General features: G+C 40.2%; 6 protein-coding genes across 14 annotated transcripts in view; 3 read left to right on the forward strand and 3 right to left on the reverse strand.

The window, feature by feature from the left end:
* Nucleotides 1-5,066: 5,066 nt before the first annotated feature.
* On the reverse strand, nt 5,067-7,987 carry LOC104817527 (tubby-like F-box protein 3). 3 transcript variants are annotated; one of them, XM_010546745.2, is made up of 7 exons: nt 7,944-7,978; nt 6,974-7,640; nt 6,752-6,839; nt 6,375-6,507; nt 6,119-6,298; nt 5,530-6,026; nt 5,067-5,424 (listed from the first exon to the last, which is right to left on the reverse strand). In XM_010546745.2, exons 2-6 carry the CDS (start codon nt 7,319-7,321, stop codon nt 5,555-5,557), a joined length of 1,221 nt encoding a protein of 406 aa, XP_010545047.1. In that variant the 5' UTR covers nt 7,322-7,640; nt 7,944-7,978; the 3' UTR covers nt 5,067-5,424; nt 5,530-5,554. The 3 variants fall into 3 exon arrangements, with proteins under 3 accessions (XP_010545047.1, XP_010545048.1, XP_010545046.1); XM_010546746.2 differs by having other exon boundaries at nt 6,375-6,504; nt 6,974-7,987; XM_010546744.2 differs by having other exon boundaries at nt 6,974-7,987.
* A 395-nt stretch (nt 7,988-8,382) lies between these two features.
* On the forward strand, nt 8,383-9,517 carry LOC104817530 (protein CHLORORESPIRATORY REDUCTION 6, chloroplastic). The gene is made up of 4 exons (XM_010546751.2): nt 8,383-8,664; nt 8,735-8,866; nt 8,939-9,147; nt 9,230-9,517. The coding sequence occupies exons 1-4, from the start codon at nt 8,466-8,468 to the stop codon at nt 9,434-9,436; spliced, it is 747 nt and encodes a 248-aa protein (XP_010545053.1). The 5' UTR covers nt 8,383-8,465; the 3' UTR covers nt 9,437-9,517.
* Nucleotides 9,518-9,672: 155 nt separating this feature from the next.
* LOC104817528 (protein NETWORKED 3C) lies at nt 9,673-11,113 on the forward strand. Of its 5 annotated transcripts, none has more exons than XM_010546750.2 (3): nt 9,673-9,821; nt 9,989-10,089; nt 10,336-11,113. In XM_010546750.2, exons 2-3 carry the CDS (start codon nt 9,999-10,001, stop codon nt 10,932-10,934), a joined length of 690 nt encoding a protein of 229 aa, XP_010545052.1. In that variant the 5' UTR covers nt 9,673-9,821; nt 9,989-9,998; the 3' UTR covers nt 10,935-11,113. The 5 variants fall into 5 exon arrangements, with proteins under 5 accessions (XP_010545052.1, XP_010545051.1, XP_010545050.1 ...); XM_010546749.2 differs by having other exon boundaries at nt 9,992-10,089; XM_010546748.2 differs by having other exon boundaries at nt 9,673-9,769.
* Nucleotides 11,114-11,176: 63 nt separating this feature from the next.
* Nucleotides 11,177-16,824, reverse strand: LOC104817531 (protease Do-like 2, chloroplastic). Its single transcript, XM_010546753.2, has 19 exons — nt 16,542-16,824; nt 16,260-16,430; nt 16,014-16,064; nt 15,784-15,857; nt 15,628-15,691; nt 15,488-15,532; nt 15,109-15,216; nt 14,678-14,755; nt 14,513-14,579; nt 14,274-14,332; nt 13,860-13,959; nt 13,417-13,496; nt 13,158-13,214; nt 12,918-13,021; nt 12,749-12,836; nt 12,451-12,536; nt 12,326-12,350; nt 12,156-12,227; nt 11,177-11,835 (listed from the first exon to the last, which is right to left on the reverse strand). Exons 1-19 carry the CDS (start codon nt 16,737-16,739, stop codon nt 11,479-11,481), a joined length of 1,884 nt encoding a protein of 627 aa, XP_010545055.1. The 5' UTR covers nt 16,740-16,824; the 3' UTR covers nt 11,177-11,478.
* Nucleotides 16,825-17,459: 635 nt separating this feature from the next.
* Nucleotides 17,460-18,836, reverse strand: LOC104817532 (U1 small nuclear ribonucleoprotein C-like). Its single transcript, XM_019202945.1, is given in 6 exon segments — nt 17,460-17,539; nt 17,732-17,792; nt 17,794-17,988; nt 18,095-18,136; nt 18,516-18,558; nt 18,654-18,836. Coding segments are annotated over 6 exon segments (429 nt in total). The 5' UTR covers nt 18,662-18,836.
* A 753-nt stretch (nt 18,837-19,589) lies between these two features.
* The window catches only part of LOC104817533, a 1,155-nt gene continuing 349 nt past the window's right edge, over nt 19,590-20,395 (forward strand). The window contains exons 1-3 of one of the 3 annotated variants that reach the window (XM_010546756.2): nt 19,617-19,645; nt 19,816-20,176; nt 20,384-20,392. In XM_010546756.2, coding sequence (XP_010545058.1) covers nt 19,847-20,176; nt 20,384-20,392 — 339 coding nt within the window. In that variant the 5' untranslated portion in view covers nt 19,617-19,645; nt 19,816-19,846. Of the gene's footprint in view, nt 20,177-20,383; nt 20,393-20,395 lie in introns of all 3 variants that reach the window. The other 2 variants (XM_010546755.1, XM_019202958.1) reach the window with 2 other exon arrangements.

A 20,395-nucleotide genomic window follows, 5' to 3' on the forward strand; every position in this document is an offset into this window, starting at 1 on the left:
TATCGCGAGAAGAGGGAGGTAATGATAGGGTACGGTAGAGAGTAGGAGAAGGGGAATCTAATGATAGGTGCGAGAAGCGATGCACGGCTGGATACTGCGGGGACCACCGCACCGGATTGAGGCGGGAATGATCGGACGGTAAAAATAAGGATATTATAATGACATCACAGCCGTCCAATCATGTTCGGCTGTTGCCATCTGCAAGCTCCTCCATAATTTCTCTGTGTAATGTATTTAGACTTGCATACTATCTTCCCTTTTCTGGTAAATAGCAAAATTACCCATTCTGGATTTTATTACTTTCAATGTTAATCATCATGCATGCACGATAATTGATGCTTCTAAGGTTTTAATTTAGACTTGGTAGTATGATTCTAATATAAATCCTTGGTACGTATATCAAAATATTGAAATGGTATGTGTTGTTATAATAATGGAATGGAAAACAAAAAAAGCAAATCAATGCGGGCTGGCTACTGAAATTTTGAATAAAGTACGAAGAAAGTGCAGCGACGCATCTTAATCACGACGACCGTCAGATCTTGGCTCCTTTTACAGTGTACGGACACAATGGGTTTTAAAAGTTAATCAGAATAAAAAAAACATATTACCGTATCGGAGGGTAAAACCGGAAAGATATAAAATAGCAATAAGTAATAACCGCGGCATTAAGTAGGCCTACGCCTTTATTTACATTTCCTTTTTTTTACCTCGGCTTGTGTCGCACGTACAAGCGTATTTGTTCACAAATGACGAAAATACCCCATGTCTTGGAGGACGGAGCTCGATTCGCTCGACGCAGATGGAGGGCCAAATTGTCATTAGCTCGGATAAAGGACATGGGCTTTCCACTCCTTCAGCATGCCCTCCATAGCTCTGTCGTTTTTAATGTCCGAAAACGAACATATCATTTATTATAATTTTTTAAAAAAAAGTAACCCTTATTAAACAAAAATGAAAATGTATTTTCTAATATATTTTTTTATTTATTATAAACATGGTGTTCTGAGGTTACAAAATAGAGATATGATTCTAAAACGAATTAAATGTTCGTAATTTATAAATGAGTGATTTAAATACTCATTCATAGTATATCAACGATCCCATCCCTACACATTGCTGTTTGAAGATATTAAACTGGCTATTATACCAAAGTAAAAACAAATAAAATAAGGTTTATATTTAAATTATTCTTTTTTCTTAAAAGTAAAAATCACAACGTCGGTATAATACTATAATTTATAAAATTACGTTCTTCTGGAACACTGATAAAATTATTTTTTGGCGTAAATAAATGCTCGGAAATTTAGGTAATAACGAAGGTGATTATAGAAAGCAAAGGGGGAGTCAGATGGAGAAGTGGGGATATGAGTTGTCCTGCACGTAATTCGTGAAGTGTTTTTAATTAGTCTGTTAACGTTATACGAAAAAGGGTGACTAATTAATTAGATTAATATTTAATTAATTGATTATGGGTTACAGATTAGTTTAATAACCATCTGATTAGTTTAATACATGGGGAGTTCAAGGGTACATGATTAGATTAATAAGCCCACGCATGGCTCCCCGCGAATCTCTCTACGTCCTCTCCTCGGGCTCCGCTTTGAGACTAGCTTGCATTTTGCTGTATTATCTTCCTAATTACCCTTTTTTTTATTATACAATAATAAGTTCACATTGAAGGGAAAAAAACAAAAATAGTTTCTATTTTCTCATGTATGGTCTGTATCATGATTATCATGAAGATGATCATCATCATATATGATATGAAAGATGTATGGTCGCACGTGGTGGAGAGCAGGGTTGGATTGTGTTGGCGATGATGAACTTGCCCATGAGTGGAAGCCACCCCCCCCCCTTTTCATTGCAAAGGAGAAAAAAAAATCACTTTAATTTTTTTTTTGTCATGTCATGGTTATATTATATGATTTGTCAAGTGGGTGACCAATAATCATTTCTGCTTTTCCATTCGCATTCGTGTCCATTCCAAACACGATTTTGTTACCAATCCATATTTATTTTCATTTATTTCTTTTGGCAATAATAGACACGTCACGCCATAATGTACGTATATGATAACCCCATTCACTCACTCATGCATGATTTAATCAATCATATATATATGTATATTGCAATTTTGCAAACTATGTCGTTTTGATGAGACGTTCACTGTGTAGATTTTACATGCGGGATATAGTCAACACCCGAAAATTATCGTACGGCTTCTTTTGAATGGATATATTTACACATACACACACACCAGTTGAATTTCGTATATTTGGAGAGAGAAATCTATATATAAACAATAATTTAGGACATAATTAATATTTGGTACAATCCACGGGTGTGGAAATAAAGGAGGGAAAAGGTAAAAAACCGACGGGTAAAAAGGGTAAAAAAAAGGCCCAATGGGCCACAGAGAAGTAGGCTGGAATAAGGTAGCAGGGGGCTTAAAGACGCCTACTGCCGTTCCTACCCTGTCCAATCACCTTTTTTTCCTCGTTATTTCATTTTTATTCCTCAATTTGTTTCACTTAAAATAATATTAAATTATTTTTGCTAACAATAAATGCAGTATATATATAAATTCAATCATTTTCCCCTCTACGTACCGTCTTATCATCAGAATTTTACTATGTTTATTCTATAAAACATTATTTTTTTTTTATATTCTATTACATTACATTACAATTTGACTTCACCACACATTTTAATATTTAATTGTTCAATCTTAAATATTTCCATAAAATTATATTACTTTTTGAATTTATTTTTTCCTATTATTTTATTTATTTATTTGTATATTATATAATTTAAATAAAATTTGATTGATATATCTATATATATAGTGAACTCTATCTGTGCAATAATTCTTTTTACTAATCTCGTTTTATCATAATAATAATTTGTTTACTTTTTCCGAAAAGGCGAAAAAATGTCATTGATGATTAGTGTTATATCTCAATCTGCTTTCTTCCTTCTCTACTCCAAACCAAGGCGTTGACGGGGGTATTCTCGTCATTATAAAAGATCTTCTTATCCAATCATTGAGCGACACGTGTCGATCCGAGACCCAACCCACGCCTTTTTAAGTTACTATGACTTTCTTCCACCGTTGAAGATGAATGAGATTGCAGAGACAAGATAAGGCTATTTACTTATGAATTATAATAAAACGATTCTAATTTATGGAATCGAGATTCCAATATACAAATTATAATCTATATGAATTTTTATAAAAAATTATAAAAGAAATTACGAAATATTCGTATGTATCGGAAAAAATAATGTTATTATTAATGTATTTTTTTTATTGATTTCTTTTTGTATATATCTACGTTACTAAGGGTTGGGAGAGGATTATTTAATTTGGAGTTGGGTGCTATTACAATTATATGTAAAAAATAAACAGACGAAACCGGCGTTTTGCAAACGCTAGAAGAGTGACTTGCGATTTGGATATGCGCGTGTGTGTATGTATAGAGAGGCCTGTCTATTCATGTGCGTGTGCTTTAATGCATGTATGTATGTGTACAGACTTTTTTCTTAAAAAGGGTGTGGGCCTGAAGGGTCCGAGAAAGACCACAATACATATATGATATATATACACATCTCGATCAAAGTGGGACCGTTTCAATCTCATTTAAATTAATGGACCGTTCATTTTATGTGGCCGCCTATATATTGTTTATTTATTTTTCAAGAAAAACACACCTGTATTCGTCTTTCAAAGCCCAAACCACATTTGAGGCCCAAATCAATGTCAGAGGAACTTCCGTGGGCTTCCTCGAAAGATCCAAGGAACTGCAGAAGCCCTAGGCATCTGCTCCATCTCTTCGTCGTTTTTCTCGCCGCTAAGTTTCTCAGTCCATCTTCGATAACAGTACAGTCGTTCTCGCTATTTGTACGAAAGTTACACGTCTTCATTTCCTCGGTCGGAGGAGGATGAACCTGAATTCTCTGTATTTTTTTTCCCTGAAAAAATGGAGATCGTTTGAAATTTGATGTTTTGCCGATGAATGACAAAACCCTGAAGGCAATGAGCCTGCGGCAACAACTTATGCGCTCCGCATTGAGCCGTCGAGGTTCTACGCGGGTTGTCGCGGGCTATGAGTAATGTGCCAATATGCTAATCTGAGGCAAAACAAAAAAAAAAAAAACTTTTTTTTGTCACTGTTTGATTTATTGTGGATTATGTAGATAATAAGTTGGAAAATTAATGTCTGGTTTGTTCTTTGTTGTGGACGCCGTAATGAATAGGTAATCACCATGTGGGTTTGAACATTTGGTAAAAAATGGAAGAAGGGTAGTTGCAGCTTTCGTGTTTGAACAACTGTTGGTTTGGTTTCGTGTTGAGATTAAGCCCTTAAACTCCTATATTAAGAACTCTCTTGTAACGTGCCCTCACAGTGTGCTCAAATTAGAAGATTCCTGAGAATTGGCTCTGTTGAATGATTGCAAGTCCTTTAGCATCTTTAGTGTAGGATTTTGAGCATCCAAGATGGGGCCAGGAGGACCAGGACCAGGACCAGGACCGGGCTGGGGTCCAGGACCGGGGGGTTGGCCTGGTCCTGGTGGTTTCTTTGCTGGGTTTGCAGACGTGATCTGTTCCTGGTAAGACATTCTAATACTTGTGTTCCTAGGTTGTGTACATAGTTCGTGTTTGTTGATATCAGACTGGACATTTCCTTTCGAATTCCCAGTTTATCTTGCATGTGCTGTTGCTGGCTGCTACGAGATTGCTTCGGCGGGGATGGAAACCATTGTGATGTGATCGCTGACCACATCTGTATGTTTGGTGGGTGGCTGTAATCAAGAATAACAAGAATGTCATTTGCATTTGCATCTACTGTCTTATTTTCCTTTCAAGGACGCACCAAATGCCGCTGTTCATGTGCGACAACTGTTGCCTAGAAAATCATTGCAATTCCTGATTTGTTTTTGGTTAAAACGTTATCACGTCAAAATATCGGAATTTTCCATGTAGTTTCCACCAAATTCTTGATTCATCGGGTCAATGCCAAGTAATGTGATATCCACAACCACAACTGATCCATAGGCAGCAGTGAAGTAGAAAGTTCCAAAGACGCACACGTATCTTAAAATCGGATCTTGTCTGAAGCCAGAACATGGAAAAGTTTGAACTTCCACCAGAAACACAGGAGCTGAACTTATCAGAAGACATGAGGAAGGGCCTTCAGAACGGTAAATACAAATTAAAATTCAGAACAGTTGAAAGAGAAGAAACAAAAACAAGGGAAGCTACGAGACAAACAGCAAACACATCTCCTCAAACTCTCTTTCATGATGGAAGCAAGTGGTCTTCAAATGGAATCTGGGAGCACAGACAAGAACAGTCACTATGTACAAACACCTCTAAAAGCTACAATCTTCTCTTTCATACCTTTCTCCCCAGGCCATTCCCTGACACGGTTATTTCCGGTGAATCAACATAAAGCTACAATCTTAGTTACGAATCTTGCATGGGAATAAGAAATGTAGCGAGATTCTGGGTCTGACAGTTCTTACCCGACAGTCATATGAGTCGGGCCATTCACTCGCAAGCTATCTTGGTGTCAAAGCTGCTAAGGCAAATGGCGAATGCCTGGAATGCAGAGATCGGGTACTGGTAATCCATTGTGAACACGTCTTTGCCAACTTTCCCAAACTGGAGAATCACATTCTCGTGCTCGGGTCTGGCTGGGCCATTCTCTGGAGTGGCCACTAGCTGAAAGTTTTTTATGGAAGCAACGGTAACTCGCCCATTGAAGTTGAGGCACCAGCACTGGAGCTGTTCGTGCCACCTTGGCGCTTTGTTCTTCAAAATCAACACTCCTTCCCTTTGTGCGGGTGAAGGGCCAGAAGGCAAACTATCCGAACGAGTAGATTTTGATCTGAAGAAGGGAAATGACGGAAAATTGTCCACATTGCCGTGGAGAAGTTCGGTCTGAGTTGGAGCTGTTCCTCCAGGTTCCATGGCAGATGCTGGGATGCTGTCCATTGTGCATTGCATCCTCCTCGGCCCTCTGATCCCACAGAACAACAATTACAATTGAAGTCATAACCAAAGCAGCGTTTTTTGGGAATCAGAAGTATTAGACGTGTAACAGATCATCACCTGGAACCCAAGACGTTCAGCTCATATGAGACATGGGCTACCTGATGGCTGCCAGTGGGGATTTTAGGGCTCACTTGTTTTGAATTGAGAAGCCTGCTCGAGCGGCTTCTTGTCACTCGAGCTCTATGGTTAGTGGGCTGAGCGTCGTAGACAGTGAACTTGGTTCCGAGAAAGTTAGATCTGGAAGAATAGTAGGTGGAAGTATTAAGGTTAATACATGAGTTTACAGAGATGAGATACTTATTACTGTCTGTACCTCAGCTTTCCTATATATGCACCGTTTCCCTTCGATACATCACCATAATGTAATGAGATGGTGTAATCTGTGCAAGTTGGCCTCCAAAACCTCTTCGCAGCGAGAAGGAACTTCCCATCATCGTTCGAAGCTGCTGATCCATAAAAAAAAAAAAAACTCTTTGATGTGAGTTCCCCATGGAAGTTCAGTTTGCAAGGTAACAGAGACTGAATATATGAAAAGAGCGAATTATTTTCTACACAATAAAGTTTAAGGATGAACGGCGTGCTAGATTTTCAACAGGGCAAAGATTTTAATCATCTGTAACATGCTTCATGGGAAAACACACAAGGTATGTGAGTAACACCGAGAAAAAACGAATAACATCTATTATTTACCGTCATTTAACCCGAGGTATAGATAGTAAGTTTGGCTACCACGGTTTCTCTTTATATAGCATTGAACAAGTGATCCCCTTGGTCCCGGCTGCAAAAATATGACAAGGAATCGTGTCCATTAGCCAATACCAATTGCTTAAAAGAGAACTACTTGCTATAAACAGTTTAACAGTCTGACTTTTAACGATAAACATTCTATAAACAGATAATAGGATCCTCAACCTGCTTCAGGGAGATTGGGAACGTCAACTTGCCCGAAACTTCAGGAACTTTAACAATCTCCTTCACAACTTCTCGCCAGTTTATACAAACACCAGCGCAGGCAACGACATTCTTTCTAGAAGGCCAACTTTCTTCAGTTTCCTCTATCCTCATCAAGACATCCCTCAGAAGCTCCGGCGGCATATTCGCCCAACAGCTCTGCTTAAAAGCATCAACTTGAACCGAACTATCCTGAACCACGCGATGCGACCTTGACCTCGTCCCATACCCGAACCTGACGTCGAACCCTCTCCTAGAAATACTCCCCAACTCTTCTCTCATGTCCTGAATAAGACTCTTGAACGGCATGGCTCAACCTATAAGCGGCTCTTAACTAACGTATACGTACAGAGAGCACTGAGATTTTCCCGTGGCTCATCTAATTCAAAGTCTCTCACTTTTCCAAGACCCCATCAAACACACGTTCCGATTAAACGAAATCACATAGTTGCCAAAGAGAATCGTCGAGTTTCCTAAACACAGCGCACGAGCCAACGAGCCAAAAGATCTGTTTCCGACACGTATCATCCACCACAATTCCTCGAAGAAAGCTTCTTACTTTTCAGATCAAGAGTAGTAACAAGGTACCAGCAGAGATCCGCCACGACAAGTTTCGATAAACCGAGACCTGACAGCCCAAAATAAACGATTAACACCTGAAACTCATACCGTTTATGGAAAGATTAAAACCCATTAATTTCCTAGGACCTAAAGTCATCCTAGTTCCACACCCATGGCTTTCGGAAAGCAAAACGAGACACTGCACGGAATAATGGACATTGAAGCCTATAACACGCGAAAGCTTAGGGTTTTGAAGCTATGGAAGCATTGAGAGAGAGAGAGAAGAAGAATAGTAGAGATGCAGGAGAGAAATTTAGGGTTTGGTGCCCTCTCTGAGAGGAGAAAAGGCGATGCGAGGCAGAGAGAGTACGTGTGTTATCCAAGCGTTTTGTCCCTCCCTGTCTGGCGCTGCTGCTGCTAGGTTCATTTTAATATTAATATAACTCATTTTTTTTAAAAAATGTCTTAGCCAAATTTGGCAATGCACACAAATGTACATGGACCTAGATGTATATGCATCTCACAAAGATGGATATATAATGAAATGAATTAAAATAAAATGTGCTATGTTAGTTATAGGGATTTCTTTCTCTATCTTTATTTTTATGAAGTATAATATTTTTTCAGGGATGATGCGATTAAGTTAACAAAGTATTTAAAAATAAAAGATGTAGGAATTTTGCTTCCTTAAAAACTGGAATGAAACAATATTATTCGATATTAGATTATAGAATCTTAGGGTGAATAAGTAAAATCACGAGGAGTTATCCGTTATGATTACATAAATAGAGATGGGATAATAATCAATAATCAAGGCAACGGCGAGGAAAAGAACAAAGAAGATAAAAAGGAAGGGGACGCATGCGAAAAGGAGCAAGACTCGCAATCCGCCATGGATGGTGCTGCGGTTTTAAAACCTCTGCTCCCTTCTCTCCGTCCCTCCCCAAAACACGTTCCTCTGTTCCCCTTGACGGGCCCCGGTTCGTCGCTGCGGTTAGCGAGGAGGAAGGAGAAAAGGCAAGACTTTGCCCTCTCAGTTGCCTTCAATCCTTCTGGAAATTTCAATCTCTCCCCTTTCGACTACGAGGACGGTACGGTCTACTCTCTGTTAGATTGTTTTCACATGGGCTTTTGGTAGTTTATTCAACTGTGGAAAAACAGATTCGAACAGAGTCGCGCCTCCGATGCCTCCGGTAGAAGGCCGGTTCGAAGTCATCATCGATAACAATTCCGTTCAAAGGCTCGACTTGTCCCCGTTTCAGACGGCCACTGGCATTACCTTGCCTTCTTCAGGTAACAACAACATCCCAGTCCGATCTGAGTCAAGAGAGAGATTTTACATGTGCGAATCTACATATGGTGCAGCTAAACCCAAGGAGTTTCTGGAGCGAACAATCGGATTTACGATAAATTACGAGAGAGGGGAGGCAGAGGATCCGCGTGAGCTGTCGGAATTCCCAGAGATAAGGCTGTGGTTCGTGAGGCTTGATGCTCTCTATCCGTGGCTGCCGGTTTTGCTTGACTGGCGTGCCGGTGAACTTGCTCGTTACGCCGCCATGTTAGTCCCTCACCAGGTACCATTATCATCATCGTGACAAAGCCTCCGCCTTTTATTTGTTGTGGATAGCGTGCTGTAACTGTGTGTGGATGTGTCAGATGAGCCTGAGAATGGGTGTCGTTTTTAACCCGGAGGCGTTGGAGTTGTTCGTCATGAAGAAAGTGTTCGTCGTTTATTCGTGGCTGAAACAACATGATGTCCCGAAGCCGAGGTTGAAGACGGGCGACATGGCCAGGATGCTCGGCTTTGGGGTCGGAGATGAACTCTTCGACCTCATTGATCAAGACCCTCCCGATGCTTATTGACTCCTACTTTCCTTTGCATTTTACATACACTTGTATGGACTTCCACATTTAGATGCATAAAAGGAGCGGACTTTATGTGCGTGTGAAAAGATTCCAACTTTAACATGCCAGCAAATACGACGACGCTTTGAAAATAATTTCTACGGCCGTTTGAAAATGTATTTGACTAAACTTGGGGACACGTGGCAAAGCCTCACTGGTCGAGCTGCAGTATTAGCGGCACTGGCAAAATTTAAATTCGAAAAAGTTTTCAAAAAGGCTCCGTCTGTATTGCCAGTTACGATTTTAGACTCCGTAGATCCAAAGGTTCAATCTTTCGCCTCGCCTCTACAAGTAGGTTTCGCTCTTTCTCTGTGTTCTCCCGAGTGTAAACATGGACGACGAAGTATTGTTTCTTACCAATCTACGTATTTGTTTCCTGTGGAATATTGCTGGAAAGTTTCCTCCTTTATTTCTTGGTTTTGCAGTCTTCTATGGTTGGATGGCGTTCTTGTTTCCCTTTTTGTTTAGGACAGAATTCTGATGTAATGTGTTGTTGAATGTGATGGTAAGAAGAGGAAGGATGATGACTGAGGAAGCGACATCGAGATGGTGGTGGTTCGACGGTCATAAAAGCTCAAGCCACTCTCCGTGGCTCCACTCCACTCTCTCTGGTATCATCTCTCCTAATCTCTGTTCCTCGTCTCTGTCTTTTTCTCCGTCTTATGTGTTCTCGTCCACGCAACTTTCATGAACTGGCTTCATGTCAACTTTGTTCTTATCTGTAACATGCTTTTTTGTATGATCAAACGATGAGATCCAGTCTCAGCAATAAGTGTCCCTTTCTCAGTTCTTGGCTTTCGGGCAAATCTTCAGTCATTTGTTACGGATTGGGTGACAGATTCTTGTCTGAAATGCAGAACTGGATGCAAAGACAAAGGCAATGCTGAGACTAATCGAGGGAGATGCAGATTCTTTTGCCCAACGTGCGGAAACATACTACAAGAAACGTCCAGAGCTCATCAGCATGGTCGAAGACTTTTATCGTGCCCACCGCTCGTTAGCAGAGCGATATGATCACATGAAATCCGAGCATGGAACTCGTTCTGCCAAACTCTTACAAGAAGCCGTGGAATCCGTTTGTGACAGCCAGTCTCAAACCAACTCTGAGTCTGAAGGATATGCAGAATCTGAAATCGAAGATCCAGAGAACGAATTTGGAGTCAGCCCGTGTAAAGAATCGGAAGACGAGGAGGATCTTAAGGAAGATGAGACATCAAAGCTGGTTCAAGAGAGAGAGGGTCTGAGGGAAGAACTGAAACAGAAGGACGAAGAGAAGAGAGAGGTGATAAGGCAGCTGGCCATTGCCATGGAGATGCTAAAGGAAGAGAATAGGAGGCTGAGGAAGCGTCTGGTCGAAGAAGAGTCTCTGAAGAAAAAGAGCGCGTTTGAGTTCAAACAGTTTATGGGGAAGTTGTTTCACGTCGTCAGGTGCGATGGCAAGAAGAATGTTATGTAGCGACCAGAACACGGCCTACCTGTCCGTCCATCTCTTGAGCTCAGATTCTCTTTGGCTCTTATCCGGTAATGATGAACTGCTTATGTCTTTTCTTGGATTAGACTTTTTCGCTGTATTATAAGCCCCAAGTTAATGTATTGTTATATATGAGGATGCTGCATTTGCAGCTTCTCTCTCCATCTCCGTTGTGACAACATATACCAAAACGGACATAAACTAAGAAAGAAACCAAAGGCAAAAGATTTATCAGGCCAATGTAACTTCATTTCCATCAATATCATCTTGAGACATATAACAGGTCACTCTCATCAAGATTCTTACAATGGATTTCCCAGAACACTCTCCCCCGGCCTGAGACACAGCCGAACAGACCTCAATCCTTTACGGGGTTATTGTTGAGTGAATGAATCAAATCAAATCTGCAGAACGGGGAAGAAGTTGAAGCATTCGCCAAACATTCTGGGAAGCTGAATCAGCTTTTTCCATGGCTTCCGCATGCCCTAGTGTATAATTTATCTGACAATCCTCTCCTACCTGAGAGAATTTACGCCCAAAGGAGTCCGTCAAATCCAATTTCCAGATTTGAGACAGGGCTATCTCCAGAATCTTGGTCCCGAGCCTGGCTGCCATCAACAAAATCGACATAAGGCTCAGACAGATCAGAGGATCTTTCTGATGGAATCCCGTAATCTCTAAGAATACACGAGGATGCTGCATTTGCAGCTTCTCTCTCCAGCACAGCAATGTAATTGTCTTCGAACTCGAAAACAAGATACTTGTCCTTGCACGTGTCAACGAGGTGCGCCAAATGATGGATGTTTCTTATAGGAATTCCATTGAATTTCAGAACCTGCTGGTTGTTCATGTCTTCATAGCCAATGTTTACTTCATTCGCCAAGACCTACACCCATGCTTGATCAGTGAGTAAACAGGTGAACGCCTTTATTTCAGAAGAAGACTTACAAAACAAGGGCTTGCTGAGTAGGTAGCAAACCTAAGTACTACAAGTCTTTCTAGCTTAAGCTAGTTTTAGTTGAGCGCAGGATAAACTGTGTTCAAAGGATACACAAGAACACAATTAATTGGTAAAAGGATTGATCTCTGGGACAAAATATCTGCAGCTCTCTAACTTGGTTGAAAACCAAAATACTGGCAGTCTTTTTAGCATGTATGATCAAGAAAGAGTATGCAGAAGGGATTTAATTAAAAGTTCAGGCTTGCCTGTGATAGGATGACGATTTGCTCTCCTCTAAACTTTGCCAAGGAATACCGTGCCTTCGTCAACAGTTTCAACTGAGAATTTGGATGCATAGAAACTTGTCATAAGAAAATTACTGCCCCATAGTGGAATGAATATCAAGGAAACAGAAGGTTTTGTAGAGTGAGCTCACCCCTATGGAATCCTCACACTCCTCTCTGTCGATGAAAAGAGAAGAGAAAAAAGAGTTAGCGCGTAGTGAAAAAAAGATGCAAGATTCTGTTTCCTTTTGCATTTTAGAGGCAGAGGAGAACATACTCTATCAAGGGTTCTGAGAGTGGAGTAAACACCAACCCGGCGATTATAATGTATGATGGCTGACCTCCATCAATGTGATATGGAACCTTTTTCAGAAGCATTGCATACAGTGAAGTAATTCGTTTAAAAGTCTTAAACAAAAATTGGGCAAACAGCCGAACTCAGGATCAAAATGCAAAGCAGATGAGGATCATGAAGCATAATGCGAAGAGAAATGACGATGTGCCTATTTGCCAAGTCTAGTATTTTGCAACATAAAAAGCAGTGAAGCTTAAAGTGATTGGACACAGGCGTCTACCAGATGCACACGTGGGTTCAGAACTACTTTAGCTTTCATGCGTTCTCCGGCTCGGATGACACCGAGCTCTATTACATCACCTGCAAATCTGTTTTCAGTAAACTGTAAGCCATAGACGAGGAAAGCCGAGGATTTTGCTGCATAATTGGTCAAGGAAACAGGTCTTTACTTTTGACTGATGAGATATCTGAATGCAATGCGTTCGTTTGTTCGGAAAGGTACAGTTCCTTCACACCCCACATGAACATCATCAAAGCTTACTATCACATCACCCTGAAACAACCCAATTAACGCTGATCAGGTATACCAACAGAAATCTGGGCTGAGAAACCTGGATGAAACCAGGAAAGCACCAGAGATTGTGATTGTAGATATTTACAACAACAATCCCCTGATCTATTTCCCGTACCTCCTTCAGGAGATTATTTGCATCAGATGTAGGTTCAACTCTTCTCACCAGCACACCCTACAAAATTAAGGCTTCATTACTCTGGTCTGACCAACAATAAGGAAATTCCTTAAATATAATGGATAAAAGAGTGAAAAAAAGGATGGAGATTTATCAGCCTATTGTCCCCTACTTTTTTTTAATGTATATGAAAAGGGACAACAGTGGGACAACCTTCTATCTAACAGAAGACAATCGACCTAAAGCCAAACATGCACACCTCATTTGAAGGAACTTTTAAGCATTCCCGAAGAACTGGATTTTCCAACTTCTGTAGCAATACACCTAGACACGGGAAACCTGCCAAGGGAGCACTGTTAAAAAATAATACAGCCGAACTGGTGATAAGGCTCAACTAATCGATAATGACTTTGCAACTAGAGCATGAGGCATAACATAGATCAAAGACAAATGACAAGGTCATGTCTTGGAACTTGATTTACTTGATATGTAATCCTAGAGCATAATCATCTTCACTGTAATTTGTTGTGGGAATATCAGAGTTGTAAGTGTCTGGTGCTGAATCACAACAAGACTGCTTAATTCATGTGTTTGTTCACAAGGAATAAGATATAGACTTGCAGATCGAAATTTCATAGATATGACATAGAAAGTAACTTCAGTCACACAAAGATTTTAAGAGCATCAAAAGAAAATTCTTACCAGTATACTTTCCATTTTTCTCATAGTCTGTCAAAAAGTGAGAAACGACTGTGGTTGGTATCACGTACCCAATGTTTTCAGCTTCTTCAGATCTGTAAACCTAGAAGATGACTTTGGTGAGGATGGAGAGAAAGAAACAGAGATAGAAGCCCAAGGGCAACAAACTTTCATAGCTAAAAAATCACCTGAAGTGCCTTCTGACATTAATGAAAAGAACACAGATCACATAGAAACATTATTTCATAACTGGGGGTATCACCTTTGTGTAATTTCGAAAGGAAAAGGCATTCATGGACCGAAAAGTTATATGCAAATGAGCAGAATAGAAGATAACAATTTACACAGCATGCCAGGAACACGCGTGAAACCAAAATCCAAGGTCAAGTTGCCTCCAGAAAGTTACAAAGTGTGTACCTGAAAGGCTACTCCAATACACTCCCCTTGGTCGTTGAACGCAGGGCCACCACTATTACCTAAAATCTAACACGTATAAGAAGTGGCAATCACAATAATACGGAAGAGTATTCTCAGAAAATATTTTAGTGGAAAGCACACAACAAACTAACAAGCTAGATAGAAGTTTTAGAATTAGATGCAACATAAAGGGGCAAAGAAAAACGATTTATCATTCAAAGTTGAAAGGATCTTATGACCTGGATTTATTGCAGCATCAATTTGTATACCGAGTAAATCAGATGATCCGTGAGCATATGATGTTACCTGTTTACCTCGAAAAAATAGGGTTTCAGTGAGCAGAAGACTAAAGATTTACACAAGAGACCAGTGGCATGAAAATGCAGCGAAGTTCTGGAGGAAACCTCTATACGTGATACAACCCCCTTTGTCACAGATATAGTATCTCCTCCAAGTGGATATCCCACAACTGTTACTGCATCCTACAAATTTAGTCCAATAGGGAGATCTTATGTACAAAAGATATGCCTAGAAAGATAATAGATTGCAAAGTTTAGAAGAAAACAAATCTTAAGGTTATTTGTTCATCATTGAAGTTTAAATTTTGAACAAAAAGAAATGTTGTGTAACATTTCCCCTGGTCGTCACTCTGACAAGACCTCTTAAACACTTTATCCCTAGAAAGATGAGCATTTCATCAAAAAGAGACATCAATCATCCTGTTGATTATATTATAAATTAACTAATAACTACTTGGTTCTCTTATGATGTATTTATTATTCATAACTCCCACCTAATAGTCAGATATTCATTTCAAAATTTAAAAGGCAGAAACCTGAAGGCGGGGCAGATGGCCAAGTCGGAGAGGTTCAGCTCCTTTCCAGAATTCCTCATTTTCTACCGAAAGCAGAGCTATATCACAATCGACACCTCTAGCTAAAACCTGTACATTATAAAGCGAGCAGAAATTTAGGCGCTAAGTGCTGATGATATACAAAGTATGTAAGTTCTGGATACGGGCTTCTCAATAAATTAAACAAGTTCCGAAGGCACTCAATAAAAATTTGAAGAGCATCATGTAACCAATTCATTTACATTCTCTAGATACAAGCGTTGCTTAACATATTTATGCACATGCTGTCATGCTCATGATTCAGAGCAGAAGATGACACCCACATACAGAAGAATCTGCAAGTTCAGATACAAAACTTCACCTTAGCCACATATTTTCTATCATCTCCCCTTCTCTTCACTTTCACCTGAGCAGAAGTCAGGTCGAAGCAATCAAAATAGGAGACTGAAAAAAGTCAGGCAATTGGTAAAAAAACATAGGACGAAAGTAATTGCGTCAAACCTGTGTATCGTGTTCCACACAATGGGCGTTTGTCAAGAGCTTCCCATCTCCTATCATAAAAGCACTGCAATGGTACAACACATAAATTACCTAGAACAAAAACCATTTTTAAACGGGCATAAATTGCCAAATACAATAATGTCTTTAAAAGCTTGCCTCCCAGTGCTGGTATACTGTCTTTGCTTCTGCCATGGTAGGGAGTAATCAGGCGCTGTGTGAGTGCAATAAACCTAACCAAAACAAAACAACAACCATTACAAAGGCTTCCTAACTAGACAAGTAGTTTAAAGGCTACTTCCAAAACATGCAATATCTCCACTAAGACAAGCAATAAACAGCAATTTGGCACCAGGAAAAAAAAACTTTCATAGGTGAAGAAGTTTTACCTTAACAACAGCATCGAGAAAGGACGCATCTTGAATCTTCCCAGAATCAACCTAAAATGACATTGATATTGACGGGATACTCTTTTAAGTCACGGAAACAGGGCAAGTAGAAACAAGAAAACCGGTTGCAGAGGCATTACATCTCAATTACAGAGCAAAAAGTACGTGTACGTCACTTTGTACATCCCCCGAAAACCAAAGCTTTCAAATTGATACTTCCAAGACAAAACGTAAAACATAGTATACCTGTTGCTCTCTAAGATCAGGCTGAAACTCCTTTTTCTCCTTTCTTTGCGTCCCAAACGCCTTAAAGGCCGTTGATTGAGAACGACCCCCATCTCTTCTACCGCTAATTCCATCTGTAGATATTTCATTTTTTGTTCTTCCTTGGAACTTCTTTTGAGATGTGAGATCATTCTGGGGAGTAGTCGATAACCAAAATTCAATCAGACGAAGCCACTCGACGACAGATTCTAATATGAAAGGAAAATACCCAAATGAGGGGTTGAAAAGGGTTTGGTTATGTACCTGGGGATTGAATTTAGCTGGAGAAGGGGATGAATCGGACCCGAGAGCCCGCCTCTTCTGATATGAAGCTCGGGGAGTCACCGAGGTCAGCGACCTTTGCGAGGCGGCGACGAAACACCGGGGAGAAGCGGAGGAAGATTGGAGTTTGACGGAGGCATTGAGAACGGAGAAGCAGCAGCTTGCGACGGCGAAGCCCATATCTATCCAGCGGAACCGCCGGCGACACTAAGAGAAGGTGAACAAGAGAGCTCCCCTCTTATCCTCTTTTAGCTTTCGTAAATCCAACAAAAGCAAAATACGAAAATTTGAAAAAAAATAAATAAAAAATATCCCATTAGGTCAAACTCACAGATTTTGGCGCTGCTCTCACCCACCCCATGGACCAATAGCATCCATCCTTTTGATGTTAATTGCCTCGAACAAGAAAAACTGAAACTTTGCTTTTAACATTTTGTGCATATACGTTCAACCTTTGATTTAGAAAAGGGCATAATCATGCATGGAAACAGATGTACAAGTAAATTAACAAATCCTAGAGTTTGAACTTTGATTGATGGGCTGCAGTGATTGAATGGTTAAGCGCAAACATCGGATTAAAGCTTATTATTTTTAGGAAAAAAAGTAAGAACATGCAGAGGAAACAGCACTGCTTCTCTGGTTTTTACCCATCATCATCATGATGAAGACGAGCAACCTTCAAAATCAAATTTTCAATAATGTTTTACAGCATCGTACAAACCACAAAATAGATACGACTCAATCAATGAACTGTAGAATCTGTAGTGGGGGCCTGACTATTTGGTTTTACGTTTTCAAAGCCTCCGCTTGCAGGAGCGGCTTGATTGGGACGGTAGATAGCTGCTGTGGTCATTGGAGAAGGGGCTCCATTGGGGGGTGCTTGACTTGAGGAGCCGAGCTTCAATGGACAGTCAATGGTGCAACCGCTGCTGGAGGAGAAGGTGCCACCGTTGGAGCCATTCCCAGAGCTGCCACATAACCTGCTGACAAAAGTAACGACCGTCAGCTTTTACAACCACACATGCTTACACAAATACAACAATTTACAGGAATTGCAACAATGATCAACAAGACCGTGAATCAGATGCATGATATGAGATTCGACCATTGGAATGGAGTCTAAGAAAGAAACCGAGGCATAGGTCTTGGCTGAAATGAAGTTTATCTGTTACCTGGAGCACCAGGGACAAGTGGTTGAGGCAAAATAGGGGGTCTAATACCCAGCGGTGGGTTAATAGAAGTAGGAGCTTGAGGGCTTGATTGAAGTAGGCAGAATGGGAAGGCGAGGTCTAGCTATAAGTTGCCGGTTATAAATGGCACGGACCTGCTGAAAGGCTGCAGCTTGGCCAAGATGTTCCTTGATTCTCTGGTCAATCAAGCTCTGGGTCTGCTGCTCCTCGAATTGCTGATAATAGTTTCTCACATTTGACTGTGTTGGTCGGATGCAAGGATTGCAGTTAAAATGGAAATGAGGCGTGAATAAAAAACCTAAAATTTCACAGTTTGGATACATAACATAAGAATACATGAAGTACCTTGTGTTTATAACCTGTATTATGTTGCTTCCTCACCGATGGCTGGACACGGAAGATGTTCGAATGATATAACCATGACTAAGCGAATCGTCAATGGATAAAAGAAAGGTAATTGGGGTATTTCTGAATCAAGCAACCCTACAATGTCCAATACCAGAAATCGCAGATCTTCGGAGGAAAAGATCTTCCCCAATAGAATGACATACTAAGGGGATACGAGGTGACATCAACAACAAATACAGGATGAGAAATACCCACAAATCAAATCGAGATGTATGTCACAATCAAACAACTTCATTCCAAGCACGATCTGAATGCAGTTGGAAAAAGAAGAAGAATCAAGTCCAATTTCTGATTAGTCTCGTCGGACAATATATCATCCGTTTCAACTAAAAGTCGAATTCAGGTCATAACAACTTACAGAATCGTGGGTGAGATAGGTTTCGCAATAATCGCAGTAGTACCTGCAAATTCAAAATATCATGTAATTAGCACCAAAATTTCTGATCCTGAAATATAAACTCGGGAATCCATCATAGAAGGACAGAAGGAAACCTACCGAGGCATATCTCAAGAAAATTAACCGGATTGAATCGCTAGTACCGAAGATACGGAAAACCCTAGAATTCAATTCGACCTTCCTACAGCGAAAGGAACTTGAAAGTGGGTGAACTGAGAAGAAGGGTCTAGAATCTTGAATACCTGGTAAACGACGCCGTTTGAACGGAGATCGTAATATCTGCAACGGTGAAAGTCACAAACAAAACAGATAAAAAGGAAAACAAATATCCGACGGCTATAACAAGTTGAACGTTTAGAGGATCTAACGGATGACAATGAATGATGGAATATCGTGCAAAACGATCCAAAATTTATTAAAATAGTCCAATAGGACCTCAAGTTTTTGTGAACACCAAAAATATCCTAAATTTTGTTCTTGTTTTAATAATTGACAGAGGCTTAATCTAGAGATTAGCAATGTTCTTATTCTATAAGTACCAAGCGTAAACCACGGTTTACGTCTCTATAATTATGCATGGCTCAATTTCAATGTGTTGGTTATATTTAATTTATACTTATCAAAACTAAGCGAAATATGAGTTGGAATGATTGCGTTAAGATCAGCAAGTGCTAACCCTTGGTATGATTATGGCGAAAATATAAAATAATCATTTAATTACAAATTTTTGTTTTGTTTTGTTTTGATCTCTGATTTGCCCATTCCTCTTTGTCATGATGGAAAATCTAGAAACGGGAATGACGTCCTCTGCAGCAGACGGACTCTGACCATTTTTTCAGACAGCACATGTTTTGCATGTATGATTTGAAATGATGTTCGGTCTTCTAGAAGAAGGCCCGGGGGGTGGGGGGGGGGGAACCAGATAGAACCCAACTTTGGCAATGCTTTTGTATTTATTATATATTTCTTTTTATTTAAGGATTTGTACATATTGTCATTATGATATAGATTCCTTCTAGAAGTCCAACCCCACATGCTTGTGTCATCATTTCCATTGTCACCGTCTCTTTGTCTTCTCGGGTTGAGATATGGTACATCAATGGCCAACTCATAAAAGAAGGACAAAATAGAGGAACATCTCTCTGCCACGTCAAATATTTTTTTTGGGGTTTCGTCAAAAGATACATATAATATCATAATTCCGCTGTAATCTCTTTCTGTGCATGTATATATAACGGGCACTATGTTTTTCCTTTTTCAGTTTCTGAATATTTCCCCGGAAAAAGATAAACATGAACTATAACGTGGTGGATGTATCTCGCTTCTTGCTCTTCGAAGCAACAGCAGATTCCGAGAACGGTCTCGGCTTACCAAACGTTCACGACGACGACGACGACGACGAAGACAATGGCTATGACGAGGGTGATGCCGAGTCTTGCAGAGTTGGTCCGCAAGAGACGTCCTGCCGGACGATTATTCAGATGAGCGGGTCGGATCTTGACCCGGAAACGATGGACGGAGAAGAAGATGAGGAAGAAGGAGAAGTTAATAGTTACGGGAAGTGGGCGAGGAGAGAGAATCGGAATTTGGTCGTTGGTTTGTCGTCGACGGGCAAAGACAGGGTGAGTGAGAAGGAGAGGAGTCAAATGTTCTGGGAAGCCTGTTTGGCTTCTTGATCTTGTTCTTGCCCTCTCGAGCTTTAAATGTTTTTTTTTGTAAAGCCCCGTTATTAAAGTATGGGTTAATCATCGAATAGATCGATCTCTTTCATTGGTTTAGCATTTAATAACGTTGTTTGTTACTGCAATCAAAATGTATCCATGTGGAAGGCTTCGCAGGAA

This window comes from Tarenaya hassleriana, unplaced genomic scaffold, assembly GCF_000463585.1.
Source record: "Tarenaya hassleriana unplaced genomic scaffold, ASM46358v1 Cleome27, whole genome shotgun sequence".
In the NCBI taxonomy this organism is placed as follows: Eukaryota; Viridiplantae; Streptophyta; class Magnoliopsida; order Brassicales; family Cleomaceae; genus Tarenaya; species Tarenaya hassleriana.